A 25290-nucleotide genomic window follows, 5' to 3' on the forward strand; every position below is an offset into this window, starting at 1 on the left:
AAGGGAGCGGTCGACTGAATGGATTTCACGCGAAATGCGTCTTCAGAGAGTGAGGGAAGAGACAGGTGGGCCCGTGTCAGGTGATCGAGGGGAACGAACGATGTTGTTGTCGGGTTTTTTTTCCTTGGTGAGGACACGGGAAATGTGTCAGTTTGTTTACATGTAGGTCGAAGAGATCAGTGAATATGAAAAGAACTCATAATAATAATAATCGCACTACTTGCACGATTTTCGTTTCTCTTTTTAATCAGATAGTTAAAAACGAAGTTTAAAGGAGACGTCATAATTTACTGAAGCAAGTTTACAGCCTTTGACGAGAAACGCTACGTTTCTGTAGGCCCCAATAACGCACCGCAGTCCTGAGAACATACACTAGATGTCCATAGACGGATATCAGGACTAGGGGATAGTGATTTGATAGTGCATTTGGGAGATGGAAATCCTCCTCCCCCATGCAGAGTCCCCATCCCCATGGAACCCGTTCCGAAATATGTTCCGGGATTCGAAACTCGTTCATGACAGGTGCGACAGATGACTGGTGGCCTTCCGCGGACGTTGCACGGATGTCGCACGTATGAATATTGTCGTTTAAAGCGCGCTCTACTTTTTAGTACGAGTGAAGCAGCGAGTTTCTCTTCATGGATTTTGCTCAAATGGTCTCGCTGCCGGCCAGAAGAGAAACTGAACGAAACTCCAGTTTTGCCACTGCGGGTTGGGTCGCAGCGAAACTGTTCACAAACAATTTGAGTGAAAATGGTTAGCAAAAACTTCCTAAGACAACGCCACAGAATCACCATGATGGTCAGTGCGAATGTTTATTTCTCATCTGCAATTTGATTTGCAATTTAGGCGCCTTTTAATAAGAAATAAGTCTGGAACTCGTGTCTTTTTGGTACGCTACAATGAGCTGTATACTTGACCAAAAGAACCCTTTCTCCTGCACACGATACAGGATCTTTCATATTTACAAACAGACACACAAACAACCATCTCATACTGCATATATCATTTTATAAACCACGTTCAATCTGAAATGCTACGGTACAAAAATGGCAAACAAGAGAGAACTGAAATGTAATTAACCATCGCACACCATGAAGTAACTATAAATAGTTATAAACTGTCACTTTTGAGGAAATGCGTGATTCAAGATCCAGTTTCGATTTATCAGCTACACGCACACACATGCATTGGATGATGATGAGGTGGGCGATTCACCGTCGCTGTGTTCATCGGGTACATCCACTTTGCACATCGCGAATGTTGAACCTTACGCCCGTTAGTCCACGAAATGTACACTGCATATACAGGGTGTTTATTTCTATCCTTTACAGAATATTTATTTAAAAAAAAAACTATGAGAGCAGCACGTATGTCGTTTTTGCAATTGAGTTATGCAGCAGGCGGACACCCTGTGGAAGAGAGTGCGTAACTCCAAGATGACTAATTACCTATAATTAAGTTATTTATTTATTAATTAGGACATTTGGGGCAATAGCGAGATAGCGGAACGGGAGACAATCCTCGTTGAAAGCCATTCTATCTTTTAAAAATCCAAAAAAATAGCGCGTGCCGTAGAATATCCATAGCTGAATTTCGGAATGCAAATGAGCCGATACCGAAAGAGGGCGCCTCAAGAGCGCATCATCAAGGCGACGGAGGCTTATCTGGACCGGAAAGCGGTTTATCTGGCCAGCAGATCGGCACCTACTCCAATCATCTCCATCGCTCCAAATCACGTGGCACTGTGACGTGGAATGAGCGCTGTGCTCCCCGCGGTTTCGGTTTCGGCTCATTTGCATATCAAAATCCGGGGATGGATACTTTAACGCACGTGCGTGTTTCAGGATTTGTTAGACGTGGAATAACTTTCAACGAGGATTGTCTCTGATTCTGGTATCACGCTTTTGCCCCAAATGCCAAAGTTAATTAATGAATGTTAGGTAATTAGTCATCTTGTAGTTGTATACTCGCTTCGAGAGGATGTCCGCCTGGCCGTATAACTCAACAGCAAAAACGACATCTGTCCTGCTCTCGTAGCTTTTTTTTAATAAAAATTCCGTAAAAGCTAAAAATAAACACTCGGTATAATTTTGGATATAGACGCTATGGCGTGAAACGTACATTGATCGGACATTGGGTGATATTGGGGGAGTTATCTCTGTTTCTCTTATCTTCGTTTGACACGATATCTGCGCTCTTCGCCTCCAACTGGCCGGAGGCCATATATTTCACAAAGTATACATTGATACAATAATTGATAACCAAGGTACACCATTATGTGCTAATCAATGTAGCGCCCGCACTAGCTTTCGTATATCGGATCATTCACCGAAACAATCATTCACAGCGAGATAGTGGAAAGATTAAAGGCATAGATCATCATTATTCTCGGTACCGTGCCAATGTCGCGGTCAATTGTCAATTGTCGCGGTCAATTGTCGCGGTCAATACTTAACGCTTCCTTACATTCCTATTCAGTGCCCTCACTCATCGCTAGGGTTCCGCGTTTTCGGTTTTAACCGAAAAACACCGAAAGACATACGCCGGGTAAATTTTCCTTCATTCGGTTTTAATCGAAAAACACCGAAGACAGAGAGACATTCCAGGAACGATGACAGAAATAAATTGCTCCACATGCCCAGCAAGTTCTTGATACAGATAAATAAACCCGGCGGTTGTGAAAAATGTCTGTTACTTTTTCGTTAGTCGAAAAACGCCACCGCAGCGAACAACGCCATGTTGAATGAGCGTCGTGCGGAAATTACATTGTTACAATGAAAAAATGGCTAGGAAGCCAGCGAGCTGGTGAGAGATGATGCATAATGTAAAAACCCCGAGACTAGGGAACACGAAGGGCCAGACACAACACGAAGTCTCAAAAAGAGACTTGAGACTTCGTGTTGTGTCTGTCCCTTCGTGTTCCCTAGTCTCGGGGTTTTTACATTGTACATTGTTATTTCTATTCGCCAATAACTGTCGGGTAAACCATGTACACGCCAGGAAAAAAACTTCGAAAAACATACGCCGAATCCGCCCGAAAATAAAAACCGAAAACTCGGAACCCTGCTCATCGCGGCCTAACGCCCCCCCCCCCCCCCCCTCCCGTTATTTATTTTGTGTGATGGTCAATAAGCATTTGGCAGCCTCCTCTCACGTCAGTTTTTGGCATTCTGTATTCCGTGAACAGACCTTTGCTAATGATATTTCGAGTGAAGTGTTATCGCGTGGATCTCTCGTTCTGGGTTTTCCGCTTTGCGCTGATAGACACCACACAAATGTTCACGTGAATCATGCGTGTGATATATTTCGTGGGTGAACGGCGGGGCCGTAGTACGTGCTTCTCTTCACAAGACATAAGTTCGATAGAAAACATGGTATTGTCGAGTGAATTCTGTTCTCACCTTTCCAAACGATGTGCCAGAGCACGCTTCGCATGAAGGACACAGAAGGGAGCTAGAACGCAGCCTACATGCAGACAAATATTGCATATTTTCCCCAGAGTCCTCAGTATGTACCGCCTGCTACGCCTCGTGTGTATGGATTGGTTAGCCTAGCTTGCTAGTAAAGGAAAGGCGTGGCTGAGTGGTTCGCGTGCTGGCCATGTCACGTCGAGACTGGGAGGTACCCGGGTTCGAATCCGGGTGCCGGTTGTACTGTCTGGTGTTTTTCCTGGAACTTCCTCAGACGCTGTCAGACGTATGTCGGAACGGTTCCCAGGACGCACATTCCCCGATAACGGCGAGCTCTTTCATTAGCACCACTTTACGACAATCACTTTGCTGCCTTTTACCAATTTCGAAGTATGTAGGTATGCACTTTTGCACGATAGTATGCACTTTTGACATTGATGAAAACATACACCCGAGCGTGGGAAAAAGACAGGTGCACAGAACACGGAACGAACAGCACAAAACAAAACGCAAAGAGACGACGGAGGGGGAGAGGAAACGCTTGCTGTTCGAGCGTTGCCTTTCGTTGTTCGTTTTGTGTTTTGTCCGTTCGTCTTTTCCCTCCAAGATCAAGGGAAATGCTGCCAACGTCAAGTATAAACCAGTTTGCTTGCATATTGCTTTTATGTTCGATGCACTCTTCTCGTGCCACTTTTAGTAAATATGCCTTCTGGAGTTAATTGCAAAGCCCCCAACGATAAAAATGGCGGTACGGAATAGAAACGAGACGTTTTGAATTTTTCGTAATTCACTGAAACAAACCTTGAAGCTGAAAATTTGGCACGACCTTTTTGTGCACTCCATGCACCATTGACAAAAACGTCGGCGTCTGCCGTGCCAGCGTTATTTGTTTTAGCAGGGCTGAAGAAATACGGTACTTTATCTTGGTCTTGCGTAACCCTATAGTGCGTACGTTATCTTGAGAAGCCCTGTGCACACACACACACACAGACATCATTAAAAAAACGATGATGAGATGGGGCTGATGCCGGCCATCAGGCTGGTCGCTGATGGAGATGGCAGTTCGGAGGCCCTGCACGTCAACGCACTCAGACCGGCAAGTGCAATCAGCTTCTTTTATTCACAAATTGGCTCCGCTTAAAAGACATGTATACCATATTTCACTTGCAAGTTTATCCGCGAGAATGACAAAATGGCTTGCACTGCATCCGGACTGGAGTATTACAAAAAGGCAGGGCAAAATAAGACACGTTACTTTGCCGTACACAACACGCACCCGCGTGAGTTCTTACACGTATTTGTTTTATTATTATGTACATTTGTAAGTGTGAAAAGTTGGGATATTTATGCGCGTTTGCAAAGAAAACACCACACCGTAAAGAAGTGTAACACGTGGCATATACACTGCGGGTAGAATTGAACACGAAACAAAAATAGGGAGAAGAGTGTGGGATAAAACAGTGTATATTGGCTACACGTGACTCCTCGTGCTTTTCTCCTATACGTCCCATCAGTATTTGTTCAGAAACTGTACCCCGTGCTCCGTACCCCATATTTATACATATTCTTCTGTTTTCCCACCACGTGAGCAATGCACTCGAGGCAGGCATCGTCGATTCAAGTTTGATCAGTACCAGATACACAGCTAAACGTTCACATGTTCTAACATCAAACGGATTTTTGTGTTGTGCACACGTTGCGCTGACATGCAATCAAGGATTGTTAGACCACTCGTTGAAGACATCCGGTATATTGATCTACGGTACTAAACGATTCGTAGCGAAACTAGCTATAGTTCCTTCTTTGTATGGTGAACTCTTCTTCGGCACATTTCTTATTCGTAGTTCATTTGCGGTTTTCCGCAGCACTCGAAACAGCACGGCCGCGCTATGCAACAGAATTATAGAGTATATATAAAAAAATAATAATATTAATAAAACTCAAGTTCAATTTTCCTTTCTACTCCAGGCGACCTTTATGGCCGTGACGTCAGAAGCAGAGACCAATCACAAAGCTCAAGGTGGGATGCGTCATAGCATTCGAAGGCATCGGAGATAACGGTAGAGCTACATGGGGATGCGGTTGCAACAATGCGATGAAGTGGTCTTCTGCTCTGCGTTTTCAAACATTTGCTGAGGCGTACGTGGTGGCCTAGAAATATTTGGAACCTAGTGGATACGGTCTGCAGGATGTGAGAAAAATATTCTGGGACCACACAGTTACTATACCTATAGGAAACGTGACAAAGTATCATACCGTGTCACAGACAGAACCCTGAGCACACAAGGTGAACCAAAATACACAGTCGTCGAGTATAACAGTAGGTAAGCGTGTTGTTTGGAATGCCGCGAGATGTAGAACTTGAAATTTCCAGCATGGCGATATTCGGTGCTGTGCCACACCCACCGTGGCAAAGCGCCGTAGGGTACTGTGACAATTTCCTCTTTTTTATGTCTCAGCAGTTACACCTGTACTGGCCGGATGCTAATTGCTTGTTCTGGTTGAGATCCGCTTTCTCCCACTGCATGCGTTCGAGATCGTCGAACTTGCCGGCCTGTAGAGACAAAACAAAATACGTTAATTAAACGAGAATATTGGCAAACCTACAGCTACAGGTCATTTTTCAAAGCGGAGGCCCGTTAGGTTACAGTTGAAATAGGAAAGTGGCCACAAAACTGCAACTGTGATCCGTACCGCTTCGTTGGGTATTGGATATACGAGGCGTTCAGCGATGCATTTAATCTGTTCAATCTGTATCCTTCTAAAACGAGATTGAGGTCTCGTGCGTGGATGTTGATAAAGCGACGAAGCAGTGAAGCGTAGTAACAGGTAGGGGGAGACCGCTCAGGTGAAACTGTCACAAGCACGTGGAAGACCCGTGTTTAACCACGCAGATATGGGAGTCTGCTTTTGGATCTGTCTACGAACATCAGTGGAGGCGATAGACGATTGACTGAACTTGGTACTTCGTGCTTTGATTTTTTTCGCCAGGTGCTGCCATGAAGATATCTGGTATAAAGTACAAACCCAAGCAGCACAACGTCTCGGCTCAATGTTGGCTCGATATTGGCAACACCGGTCCAATATTGGTCTAATATTACCTATATGCAGCCAATATCGGGCCAATATATTGTGCTGCTTGGGAACAACAAGAAAAACTCTATATTGCGACTCCACCGCGTTGCCAGCGATAATTTGGTGAAAATATAATTATGAGCATCACAGTGTATGTATATGTTCAGAACCGCGTTCCGTGCGTTCAGGCGTTTCCGTTACCGTGAGTATTCATTCCGTCTCCGTTCTTCCGCGCGGATGATGCACCAAGTTACAGCAACAAACAGCTGGCACAAATTATATTACTTGGCTGTAGTGGACGAGGCAATTAAACATTGATGGTCAAACACAACATACGCCTCACAAAGCCCATTATTCAACTTTTCTTCAACTGTCATCGAACAATATTATTTGGTTTTCCCTACTGCTTCAAGCTAATTTTCGCTCACAGGCTTTTTACGCCTTTCTGTCTCTTTGAAAACAATCGGCTCGAAGTTTAAAAAAAAAAAAAACTTCAGATGCATGGGCGAGGTTCTTTGGGATGAAATCTGTCCCAGACAAACTGGCCATTATAAAATATATTACTTCGGCAACTAACGGCTGTCTGAACGAGGGAATCTTCGGTCGTAGTGTCCCACAAACTTGGTACCACACTGCGCCCCTATTGTGCTGCTTTGTGTTTCTTATTGAAGCTATAGCCATACAGGATTCACCAACGTCGACGGCCGTGTATGTCTGTACGTAACAGTTGTGGACAGAGAAGAAGAGAAGGAGAAGGAAGAAGTTGCAACTGCACGAACACGAGAGCCATGCCTGAAGAAAGGACCGAATGGTGGCCCCATAGAGCTAACGCATTTGAACGGGTTTGGCAGAATACCCAAAGATGCAGACAATTTTTATAATTTCCTTAAATTTCTCACACTGTCTCACAATGTCACACATTATTCGTCGGGCGCCTCTTCTTTATATATATATATATATATATATATATATATATATATATAGTGAGCTTAGCGTCGCATAGGAATTCATAGCCCAGACTGTCTGTAGTATCATTTCAGTCTATTCTGTCTTTTCACACATACACTGATTTGGCATGCATTCCCTTTTTCGGGCAACGCCTCCATATGACATATGGGAAATCCCTGTACAAAGTGGCGTCTGCTTTATTTGGGTTACCATTAAATTTTTGTGGGCGGGTCGATGAAAGGGGTGACTCGTCTGTCTCGTGTAAAGGTTTTTCCCAGTACAAGGTGGGCTGAATCGATGGCGACGTCGGGGCAGCCGTAGCTCAACAGATATCGATTTAGTAGGTCGACTGGTGTCCATTCTCTCTGATTACACGCGAGGCGGAAATAACAATTTTCTTCCGTGTGTTTTTCCGTTTGCAACTTGTCGGCAGCAGATGTTTGAGTCAATATGTACCTTGATGATACTACGAGTGAGACCTATTTTCCCGCCTATGAATTTATCTGCTTCTGCAGATTTAATCTCCAGCTAAGTTGAGCGAGGCGAAGGCTCTCTTCTAGCCGCGGCGATATCACCTTCTAACGAACAAACCTAGCGACACTAAAGGGACCTTGAAGCAACTTGTCTTCGTTTCGATTTGACGGATACATGTTTCCGGACACATAACCAAAGCCTTATACCAGTTCTGCAAGCGAATGATTTTCTCTTCAGAGAATTTCAACGAAGCAGCAAAGAAATGCCCGACGCCGTACCACGACCAGCAGCGGTGTGCTCAAACTTGACAGTCTAAAGGGTTACGTTACGTCGCGCATGACGTCGTCGCTCCCCCCATCGTACGCCCGTGTCTGCCATACCCGTGTCAATAACGCCGGTAACGAAGAGAAGCGGAGAAACTTCGTCTCATTGGCGCGACGCTCCTCTCTGCGAGCCGTGTTCGAACTCTACGTAATGACCGCCCCTTGAGCACGCGTCCAGTAGCTAAGAAGGAGGAGGAGAAAGACGAGAGGAAGGAGGAATGTGAAGGAGAAGGTTCGGAACCGATTTCAACCTCGCGTGATTAAGAAACTGCGTATTTTAATCGAGAAAACTTTCTGGTGCGCGATTCATCCCGACAGGAGGAACCGTTTTTAGCAAACAGTTCATGGAGTGTTCACGAAATTTCATAGTCCCTTTAATGTACAGCTTAGGACAAAAGTTTACGGAACACGCCACTGGCGTATTTCTTCATCGGAGCGGCCCACTGCTAGCTATCGGGAAGTGATCGAATAAGAAACGGGTGACCGACTATTCTATCTTGTATCCGACCCTGTTTGCTGCAAGGGTGTCAATGGAGAAATGCGACACTCCAGTGTTCCGTAAACTTTTGTCCCAAGCTGCACCATTGCAGGGCTAGTCAAGCACAGCTCCCGTCAACCTTAATAATAACACTGGAAAAAATTCGGTCTGATTTCCGAGCGCGATAGCAGCCACCCTGGGGGCACTGGGGAATGCTAAATAAACAAAATCCTTGCGTTAAACTAACAGAATAATTTTGTTCAATTAAGATTTCCTCGTGACCCCAAGGGTTGCTGTAATCGCGCTCGGGAACGAGACCATATTTTTTCCAGCATTGAGGTTGACGTGAGCTGTACACGTGGAAGTAAGAATGATAAAATTTTTGCAAATGTTAAATTCGAATTTCTTCCTAACATTTCTTGAGCCACCTCGACCACCCTCTGAGACTCCGTCACGGTGTGCCACTATTATTCGTGTATTCAGAATTAGTAACCGCATGTTTTGATCTGGTTATACGCGCATGTATATCGGGGCAAACCAGGTGCAGAAAATGTGTTCATTCTTCGTGGCCAGAGTAGCCGTTTCACCGTGGGAACGCATGTTATCCTCCACTTAAACGAGAGGTGCAAAATTTGCAAAGCGTGAGATGAGGCAGTGTTCGAAAAATCCACACAGCGGCAGGACTCCAGCCCCCACCTCTTGCCAGTCGAGTGCAGTACCGTCTACGCAACACTCGCATGATATACCGACGACATACAAAACGCAACGTTTGGCGATCAATAGGCACCTCCAGGGACAGTTTTGGGAGCCCCATATTCCGAGGTTTTAAGAGAGTTGTTGCAGTTGAGTTATACGGCCAGACGGACATCCTCTCGAAGAAAGTATGTAACTACTAGATGACTAATTACCTAAAATCCATTATTCAGCTCCTTAATTAGTAAATTTTGGGCAAAAACGAGATAGCAGAATGTGAGACAATTCTCGTTGATAGCGGTTCCATGTTTAAGAAATCCTGAAACGAGCGCGTGCCGCGAAATATCCATAGCAGAGTTTCGCTATGCGAATGAGCCGAAACCAAAACCGCGCGTCTCTGGAGCGCATGGACTCCGCTGACGGAGGCTTATCTGGGCCGAATAGCGGTTGACCTGGCCAGCAGATGATCACCTCCTCGAATCATCTCTATCACTACAATGCACGTGACCCTCTGACGTGGAATGAGCACTGTCCCACCTGCGCTTCGATCGGCGCGGTTTCGGTTTCGTGGCATAGTGGTTAGGATCATCGCCTTCGAAGCCGGGACTGGCAGGTGACGCGGGTTCGAATCCCCGCACCGGCTATGCTGTCTGGGGTCTTCCTTTGGTTTTCCCGTAGACTTCCCAGACGAAAGTCGGCACACTTCCCCCTGAAGTCGGCCCAGGACGCATACTAACCCCCTTGTCCCCCTCTCCTTCCTGCTGTCCTCTCTCCATTTGTCCGCGTCTATACGCCGCGCATAGGCACCGCCGCTTCGCGGCGTTAACATATGGAATAAAATAAATCATTTGCATAGCGATATTCGGCGATGGATATTTCAACACGCGTTTCTGTATTTCGTGAAAATGCTTTCAACAAGGATGGTCTCCCATTCTGCTATCTCACTTTTGCCCGGAATCTTCTAATTAGAGAGTTAATAACGTATTTTGAGTAATTAGTCACCTTGTAGTTACATGCTCCCTTGGACAGGATGTCTGCCTGGCTGTATAACTCAACTGCAAACACGACATCTATCCTGCTGTCATCGCTTTTCTTACTAAGCTATATCTGTAAAGGATATAAAACGAAAAAGAAAAACGCCCGGTATAGCTCACTCCAGCAGTAGGGTGTATCGAAACGACAGAAACTACTAAGAATGAAACGTCACAAAACAATTTTAATCAGTGACGAACTTTCGCGCGGAGTCTCCACTTCATGATGAACTCTGGAGTCTGCACCCAGGGGTATTGGCGGAGTTCTGCCAGGGAAAGGCCAAGGAGCGTCGGTGCTACTGTTATTTTTTAGTGTAAGTTTTGTAACGAACGTATTAGGTTTGTCCAACGGAGTGAAATGTTCGGATGAATCTGCTCAGCGTGTGCCAAGTGTTTGTGAAGTGAAGAGCGAACCTCGTAGTCGAGGGAATCATGAAGGACTCCCGTCGGACCCAAACTTTAAAGTTTGCCGCCTCCGAGGCCGCCTCCCAGTTTGCCGCCTCCCATAAGATAAGAGCCTTTGTTCATTCAATTGTTTTGAGATTGTGTTTAAAGAGTGTGTGGCATTCTTACTACCTTTTGTTTAAGCCTCCTGTGGCATAACTCTTTTTATTTTTTATGTATGTATAGTTTTTTTTTTTTTTCATTTTCGTTCCAGTTGGTTTGCTGAGGGTTAACTTTATAGCATGCCTAGAAGAATCGACATTTTTGTTTTATTTTTGTTGTTGAATCAAAGCTTTCTCAGCGAGTCATTCTATCTCTGTACTGCTCGCCACTCTGTCGTGCAGGCCGAATTTCTCTTAAAATATTGATCCCGAGAGTTTGTGTGTCACACTTCCTAATACCGAGCTCTGTGACAGACCCGGATGATGAAAAATTGATCTGTTCCGGATCACAAAAGGACAGCCCGCATAATGGGAAGCAACGAAAGGAAAATGTAGCCGCTCAGTTAATTCAGTATACGGTGTAGGTCTCGAAATATAGACACTAAATTCCCTAAATGCAACAACATAGTCACGAGGGCTGCCACTCGGGTTAACTCTATAGGGGGCATAGTGGAGCACTTCACTTTGACACAAGCCATCTCTTCCGGCTTACCCTGTCGCATGTCGTGCTATGGTGAGCTGACGTAAATTAAACGACATTGTTTCTTATCTATTTGACGCATGCAAATCTTCCTTTTAGCGAGTTTCTCTTGACACATGACGCGTTGAACCGTTTTCTCACTGTCCTTCAACATCACTGGGCAAGGAGGGCTTTAGCTATATGTCACTTCCGACTGGTATATTTGTTTCGACTACAAAACCACACACAAAGGATGACGTCACAATACGACACATTCTCTGCACGTCTGCATTCCGTCCCTATTACGTGACGGATATGTTCTTGAGCTCCAAATGAAATACGTACTCCAGTTCTTTCTGCAAGACCCATTCAAAAAATTATGACACCATAGGTGATGCAATTCGGACTATGGCTGGCCAGCACGACCGTGGCACATTCTTACGAAGGTCACGTGACAGATTAGACCGCACTCCACCCACTCGCGGCGTATTACGTTCCAAAAGAAGATCAATCATGCTCCGCTCGGCTGGAATTTACTTCTGTGAGATTTTGGATGACATTTATCCGCACTTTGAACGGCTCTGGAGGATTACATGCGCGAACATAGCGGACGATCAACTTTTTTGTTTTCTTTTGTATCACAAGCGTCGTCTGTAAAGCCGATTAAATGAGGCACAGCACGTGTTCTCCTTCCGAAGCAGAGAGATTATATAGAACATAGTCTGCGTGCAGGGGTTCTATGGTGGTCCGTGGCGTTACCGTTGTGCTATGGCGCGAAAGCGAGAGAAATTGAGTTGGGACGGGGGCTGGGGGGCTTTCTTCGTCAGAGAGGATCCACGACGTTTCAGACGTAGAATTTGCTTTGGTGTCTTAGCGAATTAATTCGCTAAAGTAATTACATTAATTTAATTAACCCTACACCAAACCGTATCGTGAAAGCGCTACATAAGTTTTCTTAAGTGCCCGCCAGATAAACGAGAGGAAAAACGTAAATTCTGCGTGGAAAAAATATTCTTACGCTAGGTAACGTGATAATCCTTTTATCGCGTATTTGTCGTTCTAATTAAAGTGTCTCATAAGGTAACGCTCGCGGTTTCGTTTCTCTGTGTCGCTGAAGTGCTTTCTTTCTTTTGCTGGTTCGTAACATTCATTCTACTAGCAGAATTTACTTGTCCAGTAACCTTTCCTGTAACGATCTCGCGAGAGAACGAGAGATCGATAATCCTATCTATGCACTGTGCCGACATCGAACAGTCGTGACACCGAACATCTCGGGTGCTCTTGGAAAACTTCCCTCCAATTTATCTTTATGACGTCGAAGTATGAGAATAATTACTATGATATTGTAACATGAGCCGCAAAAATGATTAATACAACATTTCGAACCAGCTCCCGTGACATAGTGGTTAGTGTGACCGCTTTCCAGGCCAAGACAGGGAGGTGACGCGGGTTCGAATCCCCACACCGGCGGTGTTTTCTGGGGTTTTCCCAGGGTTTTCTGGCAGACCTTCTAGCCGAATGTCGGCGCACTTCGGCTTGAAGTCGGCCCAGGACGTATACGAATCCCCCCTGTCCCCCACTCCTTCCTGCTGTCCTCTCTCCATCTGTCCACGTCTGTACGCAGCTCATAGCCACAGTTGCTTCGCGGTTCTAACATGGAATAAGACATTTTTTTCTTCTTTGTTATCTTCTGGTGGTCAAGTATGTATAAAAAAAGATTCACGGATAATGCCATTCTTATGTTGAGCACGACCGTAGGTACCTAACATAATTTAGCGCGTCCCATCGCGCGATGTAGGCATTCTAATTGTTTGTGAAGTCTATCAGACTATAACGTTATCTGATGTCCTTGCTGAAGGAACGGTGGTGACACTGTTTTATGAAAGGGAACAGAGGTCGACCATCGAAGCAAAGCAAGATGAAAGCCTTCCTATACATACATTGCCCCCTCAGGAATAAAAATTTCGGTTTGCTTAATGTCGGTACCATTACCATCCAACAAAGTGACCCCACGCCGGTAGCACCAGCAATATCCTTATGCTGAACGCTCACGCACTGCTGGGAGTCACGCACGCGAGTCTTCGATTATGCATACATATGGATGCGTCACAGCATAACTGGAAGTATTGCTTGTAAGGTAATTGATACAGCTAACGTATCACCGGCAATGCGGTGAAAAACCCGAGGGAAGACTGCAGTCGTCGCAGTTTAGCAGAACGTTGCTCGGTAACGAATTTGATCTGAATTGTTGACATTGATCGAGCATCGGTAACGGTCCGCGAATGCCTTCTTTACTCACCTCCAGCTTTTAAATACGAAGACAACTTCTCTCAAATTTCCATTAAAAAATTGCAGGACTGTTACCGTTTTGACGAACGGTTCCGTTGCATCCCAGACCTCAGGTCATTAGCTTTTCTTTCTGGTGGCGATTCATAAATGGCTCGGTAAGTTTCCCTCTTTCATGATCATTACGCAGCGGATGGCTCAAAAGAAGTGCCTTCATTAGCGAAAGCAAAACAAAGAATGCATGAATGATGATTTCACGCTCGGTCGTATCGTGTAGGATCTAGGATTTTCTAACGAAAGCAAAAAAAGAAAAAGAAAAAAAGAAGAGGAAACACTTTGCGGGCTTGGTCGTTGCGATCGTTTATACGTTGCTGTGAACAGGAACCGCGGCACATGTGGATTAGAGATTACGCGCAACGCAAACAATACCACCCTCGACTTTGCCATATTTCTTGCTCGTTGAAATTACACACATGGACGGACGACGAAGGACTGCGCTCTTATACGCGAGCTGCGTTAACGTGCAAACGAGAATATTTACGACAAGAACGTTTGAAGACGCAGTGAACGCGTAACGTTCGCTTGGAACCTGGAAGAAACAATGAACTCGTTGAAGTAATATTTTCTTCTGGGGCGTTCACTGAAGCGGAGGCGGTGCGTTAAAGGAATGTTCTATGGGAGACGTGTCGACACGAAGCAGGGGACAAAGACTTTTTCCTGTTCCCTATTTTTTCTTTCTTTACAGTTCATCAAGTCAAGCCTTAAAGGCAGAGTCCGGACATGGCCGCTACTTTTGACCACGAAATTTTACTCACAAATTTTCGTATTTTTCCAGAGGAACAAGAAAAATTGTCCGTGCATGCACATCTGGTTTCGGTTTGGTTTTGGAGCGACGCATGGCATGAGCGGGCATACTTTTGCGGGCGTCATAGAGTGTGGTTCCGAAATAAAGGCGACTAGGGAGGGCCGTTTTCAATATTGAGGGCCGCTGAGATATCATTGACAGCGTTTGGAATAGGTGGTTGTGAACCTTCACAGACCCAGAACCGGAAGCGGAAGACGATGGCGTCACGGAAGATAGGTGGCAGCTAATAAAAGTACGTTATAAATGAGCGGCTGCTAATTTTATTTAAATTATTTATTACAATTATGTATTATCAAATTATTTAGTATGTTGATTTTAAGCGTACCTGGGGACTGACAGCACTTTTGCTGATTTGGTTTTTGTCCGGGCGTCCTCGGCCGACTTCGTAGGAAACTGTGGGGACATTTGCCTTAGTGCGCCTGAGAGTGTAGCCCGCAATTGTCACAGTGAATTCAAAATCGGACTTATATCCTCGCACCCGAAGTTCTTCTACTGCCTTCGATCATGCAAATTCGTTCCTGGAACGACTACCCGTTTTCGCTTTCCATTCCCCTTCTCTTTCAATTTATTTTTTGCATACAGCTACTTCGTGATATGCAGTTAATAAATTTGGCTAGGTCAAAATAAATCAGTTGACGTCGGTACCATTCAACTTTCACAAGGACACGTGCCAAGGGCATTTCTGAATTTAAATTTCGGAAATGGAATTTGTAATTTGCAAATTTTCCAGCGTACTCACTAAAATTGTTGTATCAAAATCTGGTGCTACATACATGAACGCGCTCTCTTCTCGTGGCAAATAGCGCTTTCCGGGGCAGGAGATGGATGCTGCCTCGCCGCGTACTCGAGATTAGTTGAGACGTGCTTCGTCACTCCGCTTACATAGAGACGTAATGAGGGGTCGTTCGTCTTACTATTTACTTCCGTGTAGAAAATCCCGCTCGCTGACACCCAGCGGAAGTTTATTCTAGACTACTGCACATGTCATTATAAGGAGCCCCATCCATTTGCCTCTGGAACTTTACCCAAAATGGGCGGTGCTCAGCCGCGCGTGTAATGAGGGGGCGGCATCGCCTAACTTTCCATATTCTGATGCATAAACAGAAGCCGTTTCCCGACTTGACTCAAGTGCGGGATTTCGCGAGTGTTTAACTGTACAGGACCACTTTCGTACGTAACCGCCATTTCCACGAATTGATGCAACTTTTCCTTTACTCCAAAAGCATTGCATATAAGGACGTGTAGAGATGACTTGAGAGGCTCGCGATGTAGAAAGTCTCCCGCATTCTTTCAGAATAACGTCACTTCGAAAAGTTGCAAGTTGAGTGCTCTCACACAGGTGTTCTTCAGGTTCAAGGACCAGTTTAAACGTATTGTAGACTTGAACGCTGGCGGAAAAGTGTTCCCAAAGTCATGCGAGCAACAACACAAGAGTATGTTTCTAGCAAAACGTGTCGCATGCTTTCTTGTGAGGGTTTCCCAGTTTCACTGGCATTTTTATTTAGTGCCCAACATCCACAAGTGTCATGGCTGCTTCTTGAACACAGTGTCAAAAAATTTCTGCGAGGCCGGAAATGCTTTTTTCCCCCTCTTTCTCTCTCTTCTAGTCATACGCCGGCTCTCACACTGAAATTGTCTATGCAACTGCATTTTTCGTATAACTGCGGGTCACAATAGCAACAATTCAGTTATGAACGATGCTGTCACGATAAAGGTAATTTAGGTCAGCCGATACTGCAGTTCCTGTTTTTCACTTTCTGTAGGCTTCTCGCGAAGTGCATCCGATTCAGTAAAAATAACTGTCTAAACGGTCTAAACGCCTCCGTCTGACGGGACATTTGGAAGCCGTTATTGTGCGCCAAATCGTTGTTATTAGCCGTTCATTAGACCGTTAAATCCTAATCGATGGACTGTAGATGATCGCTCACTACCCGAAAATATCTTTCGTCACGCTAAATCAGGTTAGCTCTGAAAAGGCTAGGAAAATACTGTGACTGCTGCATCCTTTGCACAGGCTTGTACACGTTAAAAGAGAGAGAGGGAGATAGAGCACGAAATCTAAACACCGTTACTCGTTTCCAAGAAAGACAGGAACTAGACAGGGTGTTTGCTCTAACGTGTCCAGAAATTTTATTTAAAGCGAGCGATAAAAGAATAGCAAGTGGTACTTTTCTGCTACTTGAGTAAGACAGGTACAACAACAACAACTTTATTTTCGACCTTGGAGAGTGGGGAGTTTAATCGCCGCAGGCGATACTCTACCCCATTGCTGGTTGGGATGGGGGGAATAAAATAACGAGCCCCTTCACAATAGCGATCGAAGTCCGATGGTGTCCAGAAATGTCAGAAGAGCTTTGAGCGCAGAGCGTTGCTGGGCTGGATTGGGCCAGGGACCAAGCAATTTCGATAGGGAGAAAGGGCGAGAGTCGAGCTGACAAAGAGTCTCGGAGGGTGTGGTTCGGGAAGGTTGCTGGAAAGTTGCAGGTACTGCTTCACTAGTAGCACCTGTTTCTTAGTCAAGTAGCTGAAAAGTAGCCTCGTTTCTCTTTTATCGCTCGCCTTAAATAAAATTTCTGGACACGTTAGAGCAAACACCCTGTATATGTCACTCGTTACATAAAAAACACAGAAAAAAGAAAAGTGGCGTTACTCTTACTAAAATACGAAAGGAATGCGTACCCTTTACACGAAGGTAACGCGTTACTATAACGTTAAAATGATATCCGACAGAACCAAAGTGTAAAACCAATGTGTGTTTTAATTTGACTGGCATTTAACGTCGAATTGCATTTCAGCAATAATAACTGGTGTTCGTAATGAGCCTATCTCGGCGCGTTTCCTCGTGAAAACGTCCGCCACCGCATGGAATGTCGGCATACTGCACAATGTCGTTCATATTGAAATGGAGCGGGGGAAAAAAGAAGAAAAAAAAAAGGAACACAAATTTTTTCTAGCGATATCGGTTACTAGTTAAGTCGTTACCAGAAAAGTAACTCGTTTCTACACTCGAGGGAAAAAAAAGGAGTACTTCTAGTTCTTTTGGGGATTAGATGGAATGCCAAAGCCATTACTCCTTTTCGGGACTAAATGCGTGAAAATGTATGCAAAGTTTAGGGACTATCTGCAGTGCTGGGGAGAAAATTTCAATGGTGCGAAGTTGCAATCTAGGGGTACGAGAAGCTGTAACATTTCCCCCTAATTTATATCCTTTTTCTTATTGATAATAATAATCGTTATTATTCATCTTATATTCATTCTGAAAAAGCTCCTGTAAGTAAGGAGTGACGTAAGTAGAACTCTGCCTTTGCACCTACCCTTTGTTCCCTTTGCTCCCGAATCTTGCGTGCTAATGCAACGAAGGCTTCTTGAATGTTAACGTTCCTCTTACAGCTGCACTCGAAGAAAGGAATGTCGAAGCTTTCCGCCATCTGCGCAAGAAAGAGTTTAATAAATGAGCAGTAAAATACGACCTCGTTGGTTGCAAGTATATTGGTGATGACGGTGGTGAGCCATATGTACGCATTTAACCTCATTGTGAAATATTCGTATGAGTAAGTATCGGCGATCACCACAACATTGTGCGGGAGAAAGAAACAATCATATGTGCGAGAAGGCGTCTCTGGGCATACTTGTGTTACAGACATGATTTTGGTACGGTCCGTTTTGGTCTGTTTTTATGTGACCGTCAGCTGTTGTAAGGTCGCTACTCAGATTTGTTCTCGTCTTGAGATGAACCTCTGTCTGAGCTATAGTTAGCCTAATTACATTTACGACGACCATTACAATGCAGTAACACGGCTGTTGATCTCCGTAGCGGTCGTAACTGTGTTCCGAATTTTGCAAAACAACGAAATGCAATCTGAATAGGGCCAAAAGTGACCGAGAAAGGAGAGCATTCAAAAAGAAGAAAAAAAATTGAAAATAAAAACACGATATACGACCCATTTTTTCTTACGGAGCTTACGCGACAGGAGTATCTCGCAGTGTATTTCAGACGCGAAACACAGCTGAAAGCCATCGGAGGACCCCATGTGAGGTATCAAGTTGCCCCGGTCCGACAGCGACGTGGGGAAAGACACCAAAAATACTGCGGCATTCCGCAGCTTTTTTCGGGGTACGCATTCCTTGCCTTCGATTGATACAGCGTCGGACAGCACAGGAACCGTCGGATGTGAGGCCGCCATTCAGGGATGCCAAACTGCCATTCAATGCCGCACAATCTCGTGCCACACTGACACGAAAAATGACAATGGCATTCGGAGATCGGATCGGATATTTAGGAAGCTCATTCCATACGTCGTTTACTAATGACATTAATCGCCAAAGGGTTGATCCAGCCCACTTAATAAATAAAATATAAGTTCTGCTACCTTAAAAATTGAAACCTATAATAATCAGGGTGTCGAACCGAACGCGAACCGAAATTTTCATGACACTGTTGAACCCGAACCGGAGCAGAACCGGAAATTGTAGTAGCGGTAACCGGTTCGTAACGAAACGGTTCGGACATGAAGTCAGCATAAGAGTTCAAGTGCCTCTCAACCTCCGAACGAGGGCACACTGGTCTTCATATCATGGATTTCGCAAGTTTTCACCTAGCAGTCAGACGAGGACGTATAGTATGTTTCCAGCGTCTTTTTGAACACGTTGAAGCACAGTTGTCCACGTGAGCGCCGCGGCTGAACACGGCCCCACACACGCACTGTGGTGTCCGCTGTTCAGAGAGGCGGCGCCACGCGGACGCTTGTTAAATAGCTCAATACAGATCTATAATACGGTGTCGACAGTTCACACTAAGATGGAGTTCGCACTTCGTGTTCACAACACAGTTGTGTGACTAGTCTCACTCAAGAAGGCTACCAGCAGACGGATTGCCTTTCGTTGATTGCGCGGAGTACAGGAATGGAGTAGGCCAGTTGTGTAGCTCTATAAGACGAATATGTGATTAAGGAAGGGCCTAACATATCCCTTTACACGTGAGCAGTAAAAATTAAACAAGTCAGAAACATCAGAAGTGGAGATGAAGTGTACACAGAACGGTGCCTGTTTGACTGGCCATGATTTGAAAAGTAAATGTGGTTCTGCTTACTGGTAGTGCCGTGACTGATAGGCCGTGACACATTGCCTTTGTGTTGTGGATTAACTGGTACACTGCTGTGAGCTCGGACAAAGCAAGGCTGGCAAACTTATTTTCGACATGCTTCAGTCGTTTCACATCGATTCACGCTGCAAATGCAGTGTGCGGGCAAGTACCATTGTCTATGTAAAATGCTGTCCATCTTATTAGGCTTCCTTTAAGTGTATCTTGCTGGCACTGTGCGTATGAAAGAAAGAGTTCTGGGGAGCAGAAAGTAGCAGGACTACACCGCTTCATCAGCGTGGACGCTATTTGCAAGTGTTCATCCATTTCTCCTTCCTCTCGCTAAAGGGAGTACCTGATTACTAAAAACGTCAATGCAGACAGCAGCAGTAAGTTATTAGCAACGCATTTCCTGATAAAAGCAGTTTTATGGGAGATATAAAACGCATGGGTTGAACCGGTTCGTGCACCGGAACTGAACCGGATCGAAATCGAAGCAACGCGAACCCGAACAGAACCCGTATTTTTTGCGGTTCGACACCCTGCCCATACCGAGGTTGAAAAATGCACGTAGTATTCTGAAATAGTATAATAATACTACTAAGATGATTTCTATGTGGAGCAGTTCTGATATGTTTGAATATCATGGTCGGTTAGCGTAATTGAAAACTGGCACAAGCAATACGGCCGCAATTCAAGTTCTTTTGCTTTTGTCGCTTCCAACAACCCGAGATTTCTTTCGTCAAAATACTTGTGTAACTTGAAATTTACGAAACCACCTTGTGTTGTACAGTAGAAAGGGGTTTTATGCAAAATTGTTACCCGGCGCAGACAACGGCTTAGTGAGAATGTGCATTTCATGGGGGAATAGTAGCGGCGAATTCATTAAGCAGAAAATGTCATTAAGGCAAATGCTATTAAAACTGCTCGTGTGGCACCGCACGAATGACATTAAAACATAACTCAATGTGCAATTAATGTCATTTTTCGTGCACGTGTTGTACGGGTATTCGACCGCCGTAGTTTCATTCTCTTGAAATGTTACGAGTAACAAAATGACTTGATGTAACGAAACGGACATACTTTGGCCCCTCTTTCTTGTTCGATCTGCCTCAGATGCGTTGCGTCACATTTGTTGCCAACCAACACCTTGATCACTTCCGGTGACGCATTCTGAAAAAGCAAACAAGCGACACTTTTATGAAAATTATACCTCCAGAGCCTTGTGCGCGTTGCTAAGGGGGAACAACTTGTTTCTGCAGGTCCTTTATAGGCTTAGGTACATCCGATAACATATTTTCCGAAGCCGGGACGTGGCCATGGAGCCCGATTTTCAACTTGCCGGTGTCCTGAGCGTTCCGCCCACATTTATCACGCGTTATGCACTGCTCATAACGCACGTTACTGTAACGCTTGCTATGTTTCCGGACTGGTGGTCCTGGTTCTCCGTCAGCGAGGCTCGGACCCAAATTATTGCTGAATTGGGTACAGGATTTGAACGTAATTTTTCGCTACGGTTGCAGGGAGAGTATTTTGTGGAGATAGGTAAACCTGCAATGCGAATCTTGATTCAGGGGAAAAAATATAATAATTTTAGCAGTTCGAATGAAGTAATTGACAATTATAACTGGTTTCGACTTTGAACGCTACGCAATCTCTCGACGTAAAAGATCGGTCCATTGATGTACCCACATATACGCGCGTAATACAGTGAACAAAAGTGCTCTGAAGAGGTCCTGCGCGTTATCTAAAGGTGCGCGTAATACGCGGAAATATTTTCATGCAGGTGACGTACAAATACCTAGCCTCTCCCAGGGTGTGCCGGCTTGACGATTTAAAAACTGATGGGGTAGGAAAGTGTTTCAGTGTTTCATCTGAATCACAGCGGAAGGTCTCTCTGAAATCCCGAAGAAGCTATGATGCTATGATTGAGAAGGGACGCGAAACCGAAAGCGAAGAAGAGACTGAAGTAGACTATGACACCGACTCTGTTGCATCGGAGTTTAACGGCTTCAACTAAAGGTGTTTCAAATAAAGCATATGCATATATGATACACCACCTTCGTTTTTTGTGGGGTGCGCGTTATGCATCGAACTTTTTTCAAATTTGGCCCGTTTTTACGGATGCGCGTTATACCCCGGAAAATACGCTAATTCTGACACACAAAGCTATATATCCAAGCTAAGCGGAGAAGAAGAATGTCAATACGGCTCGTCCAGGTTCGTTAATAAACTAAATTAGATCAAAGTCATTGAGCTTGTTTGCTCCACTTAATTCTCTCTCATCAAAAGGGAAAGCCTTCTGGGAAACGAGAGGCCGCACGAACCACGCGGTTATCGGTCTTTTGGGACCTGTCACTCGGGTAACAAACTTCGCTTCACTGACTCAGCGCGACGACATAAATTTTGCGCCAGTAAAATAACAGAGCGCCAATTCCGTTGGGGAGACAAGAGTCCGTAAGTAATGACGTCATTCCGACATGGAATGTCAAACCAATGGACGACCGTGACGGTACAGCTTGGGGTCGTTACAAATTGCCGATCCAGTACAACATCTTTTCTGAAGCCACCACAGAAGAGTACTTTTCTCGTACAGTGTGTGCTCTATTTCTCAGAATAGCTGTAGATAAAAAACTGGCGATTCTGTTGGATTGTTGCTCATAAACTACGGTAACCTCGTAGGACGCTGCCGGAGGCGGTGCAGATCAAGATTAGGACATGCTCTCGGTTTGCTTTGAGTGGAATAAATAGATAAATGTAAGGATCCAATATGCATTTCCAACGCGATTTGTTTATTTTCTTTTTAAATTCCGTGTTAGCGCCGCGAAGCAACTGTGGCTATGGGCGGCGTACAGATGTTGACAGATGGAGAGAGGACAGCAGGAGGGAGTGGAGGACAGGGAGGCTAGTATGCGTACTGGGCCGACGTCAAGGGGAACGGTGCCGACATTCATCTGAAAAGTCTTCGGAAAACCCAGGGAAAACCTCAGACAGCACAGCCGGTGGTTGGATTCGAACCCACCACCTCCCAGTCTTCAGCACGACACTAACGAGCGGGACGCGTTAACCCGCTCGGCCATGCCGCTGTGTGTGTTTTTTTAAGCAACATTTAATGCAATGATGATATGTACAAGAGTGATGCCACGAATATACAACATTTACAGCTTCTCACATCACATAGCGTCATAGCTTCACGAAGAGCAGAGCGACAACATCGGAGAGCGGCAGAGAGATGCAGAACACACACACACACACACACACTCACTCACACTCATTCACTCACTCACTTACTCACTCTCTCACTCACTCTCTCTCTCTCTCTCTGCAGATGCGACGTATACTTATATATGCGTCAAAAATCGACGGACCCTGCTCGCAAAAGATCCAGCCGCTGCCATGCCGCTGCCGCCGCCCAGCCATGCCGCTGGTACACAAATGTGTGATGAGAGAGTGAAAACGATGATGTGAACAGCCCATCCAAACTCATTTATTTTTTATTTTGATGGATGTGTAAAACGCTGCCGACGTAGCTACAACTTTTTGTTTGGCGTTACGGTTTCGTGTTAAATTAATGTCATTAATCTAATTTTAAGAACTAATTAGCTAATGTACCTACTAAAATAAAATACTTAAATTACAAGTAATCGCAGTAACCTCGCGGACCTCTCCGACGGAGAGAATTAACCCACACAAAAGGATACATTTTACAAGCTCTAGTTCACGGAGATGGCCGTCTTCATCACACGTCCAATCAACTCTATAGCGTCGCGACTCAGCAAAGGGGACTGACAAATGGCAGTATCCGACGCATGTAATGCTCGTAAATAGAGACCTCGCTTTACGTGCAATCTAGGGTGCAAAGCATAAACAATAGACAACCTCGTTTCTCAAAGTGCCATAGTATTTACTTTTTCTCGAGCGACTCAGCGGTGTTTTGCCCAGGGTGTCGGAGCTAACCGAAAACCGGAACCGAAAACCGAAAAAAAAACGCTATTTTGGTGCGAACCGGAACGGAATCGAAACCGTATACGTTTTTTTCGCTCAGGAGGGAAACCGGAAAATATATTTAACGGTTTTCGGTCCAAGAAAAAACTTCGTCAGTTTGGAATACGGAAAGGCGAATGAAACAGACGTCGTGTGCTCTGAAGTCATGTCATGGATACTATACGAGAGTTACGGTTACGGCGGAATGTATGTCGGTATACTATGACCCTTAGGCTCCCTTTGTAATGGTTTATCGTTCGCGCACGCACACAGACTTAGAGGTACATGTGACTCTCTAGCAATGTGCCGTAGTGTTCATTTTAATTTGATCCCCGCAAACTCTCCTCAACTAAACAGCGACCTAAGGGGGCTGCGTAGCGGCTTCTTTAACGGTAATGTCGCGCAACGCGTCCCTTGTTTGAGAGCAGCTAAGTTGAATACATTTACGTATACGCGAGGGCAAGCCCGTGCGAAATGGCAACTCTTTTGTGGACAGGACACGAAGAAAATAAAACGGAGCCATCGAGCGCGTTTGTGAGTGAAGGTGTTCCATTTGCGTCGTACTCGTGCGGTGGTGCTTGCTGGCTAGACAGTATCAACAGACATTCGGATAGGACGCGATCGCTCCAATCCAGCAAGAAAGAAAGTACTTTACGTATGACATCACAACAAACAAGTCCGTTTGTAGCATGTGCTTCAAGAAAGGAGAAAGCCCATTTGAACAGACACTAACCTACAGGAACCAGGAGCCACCAATTTCACAGCTGTTTATTAATATTAAATACCATGTATGCGGAAAAAACGGGTTTACATTTTGTAACATTTATTTTTTTATGGGGATGAATATTTCCAGCAGAAGCGGAACCGGTTAAAAACCGGTATGAACCGTTATTTTTTTGCTCCGGAGCAGAACCGGTACCGGATCGTTTATGATGTAACCGGAACGAAAACCGGAACGAAAAACGTTTCGGTTCGACACCCTGGTTTTGCCGATACACAGCTTGTTGGCCAGCGCTTCTATCTCCCGAATAACACACGCGGCGTCTTGCTTGAAGGCCTCTGTTCTTCAGTGCAAAAGCTATGTGGGTATAACGCATCTACTGCTATAAAATCTCCCTCTCGCAACAAGCTCAGAGTATATGCTTACGGTGTAATATGGATCGTTTTCTCTATTTTAGGAGGCAAGCAACTGGAGAAGATAAATGACAGAGATAGCTTTGAAATAAATAGGGGTTTACCTCTTCGACGTTCCTGAACCAGTAGGAAAGGTGGTTGAAGGAATCCATGTTGGTGACATCGTACATTATGAGGATGCCCTGAGGAAAGAAAGAGAGAACAAGAGAACAGATCTCAGAGCGATGTCGGTCTCAATCCACCAACTAATTTCTTGCGTTAGTGAAACTGTTTTTGGCAGATATTTTGCTTATTTATTTTACTTTTTGCATGCATACTTAAGATACATAAAATAGATGAAAATAAACTAAACTGCAGCTGAAGGCGGATGGCAGCCGAAGATGTTTATTGGCTTTCAGCGTATCTGTTTTTTGTCAACTGTTCCGTTTTAGTGCTCTTGTT

The 25290-nt window shown here is 44.9% G+C and overlaps 1 protein-coding gene across 2 annotated transcripts in view; it reads right to left on the minus strand.

The window, feature by feature from the left end:
- Nucleotides 1-4514: 4514 nt before the first annotated feature.
- LOC135383920 (ras-related protein Rab-8A-like) overlaps nt 4515-25290 on the minus strand; it is a 107854-nt gene continuing 87078 nt past the window's right edge. Inside the window, exons 4-7 of one of the 2 annotated variants that reach the window (XM_064613204.1) lie at nt 24954-25031; nt 20815-20904; nt 17966-18079; nt 4515-5967 (exon numbers count right to left, since the gene is read on the minus strand). In XM_064613204.1, coding sequence (XP_064469274.1) covers nt 5869-5967; nt 17966-18079; nt 20815-20904; nt 24954-25031 — 381 coding nt within the window. In that variant the 3' untranslated portion in view covers nt 4515-5868. The remainder of the gene's footprint in view (nt 5968-17965; nt 18080-20814; nt 20905-24953; nt 25032-25290) is intronic. The other variant, XM_064613205.1, reaches the window with a different exon arrangement.

The sequence above is a fragment of the Ornithodoros turicata genome, chromosome 2 (genome assembly GCF_037126465.1).
Source record: "Ornithodoros turicata isolate Travis chromosome 2, ASM3712646v1, whole genome shotgun sequence".
In the NCBI taxonomy this organism is placed as follows: Eukaryota; Metazoa; Arthropoda; class Arachnida; order Ixodida; family Argasidae; genus Ornithodoros; species Ornithodoros turicata.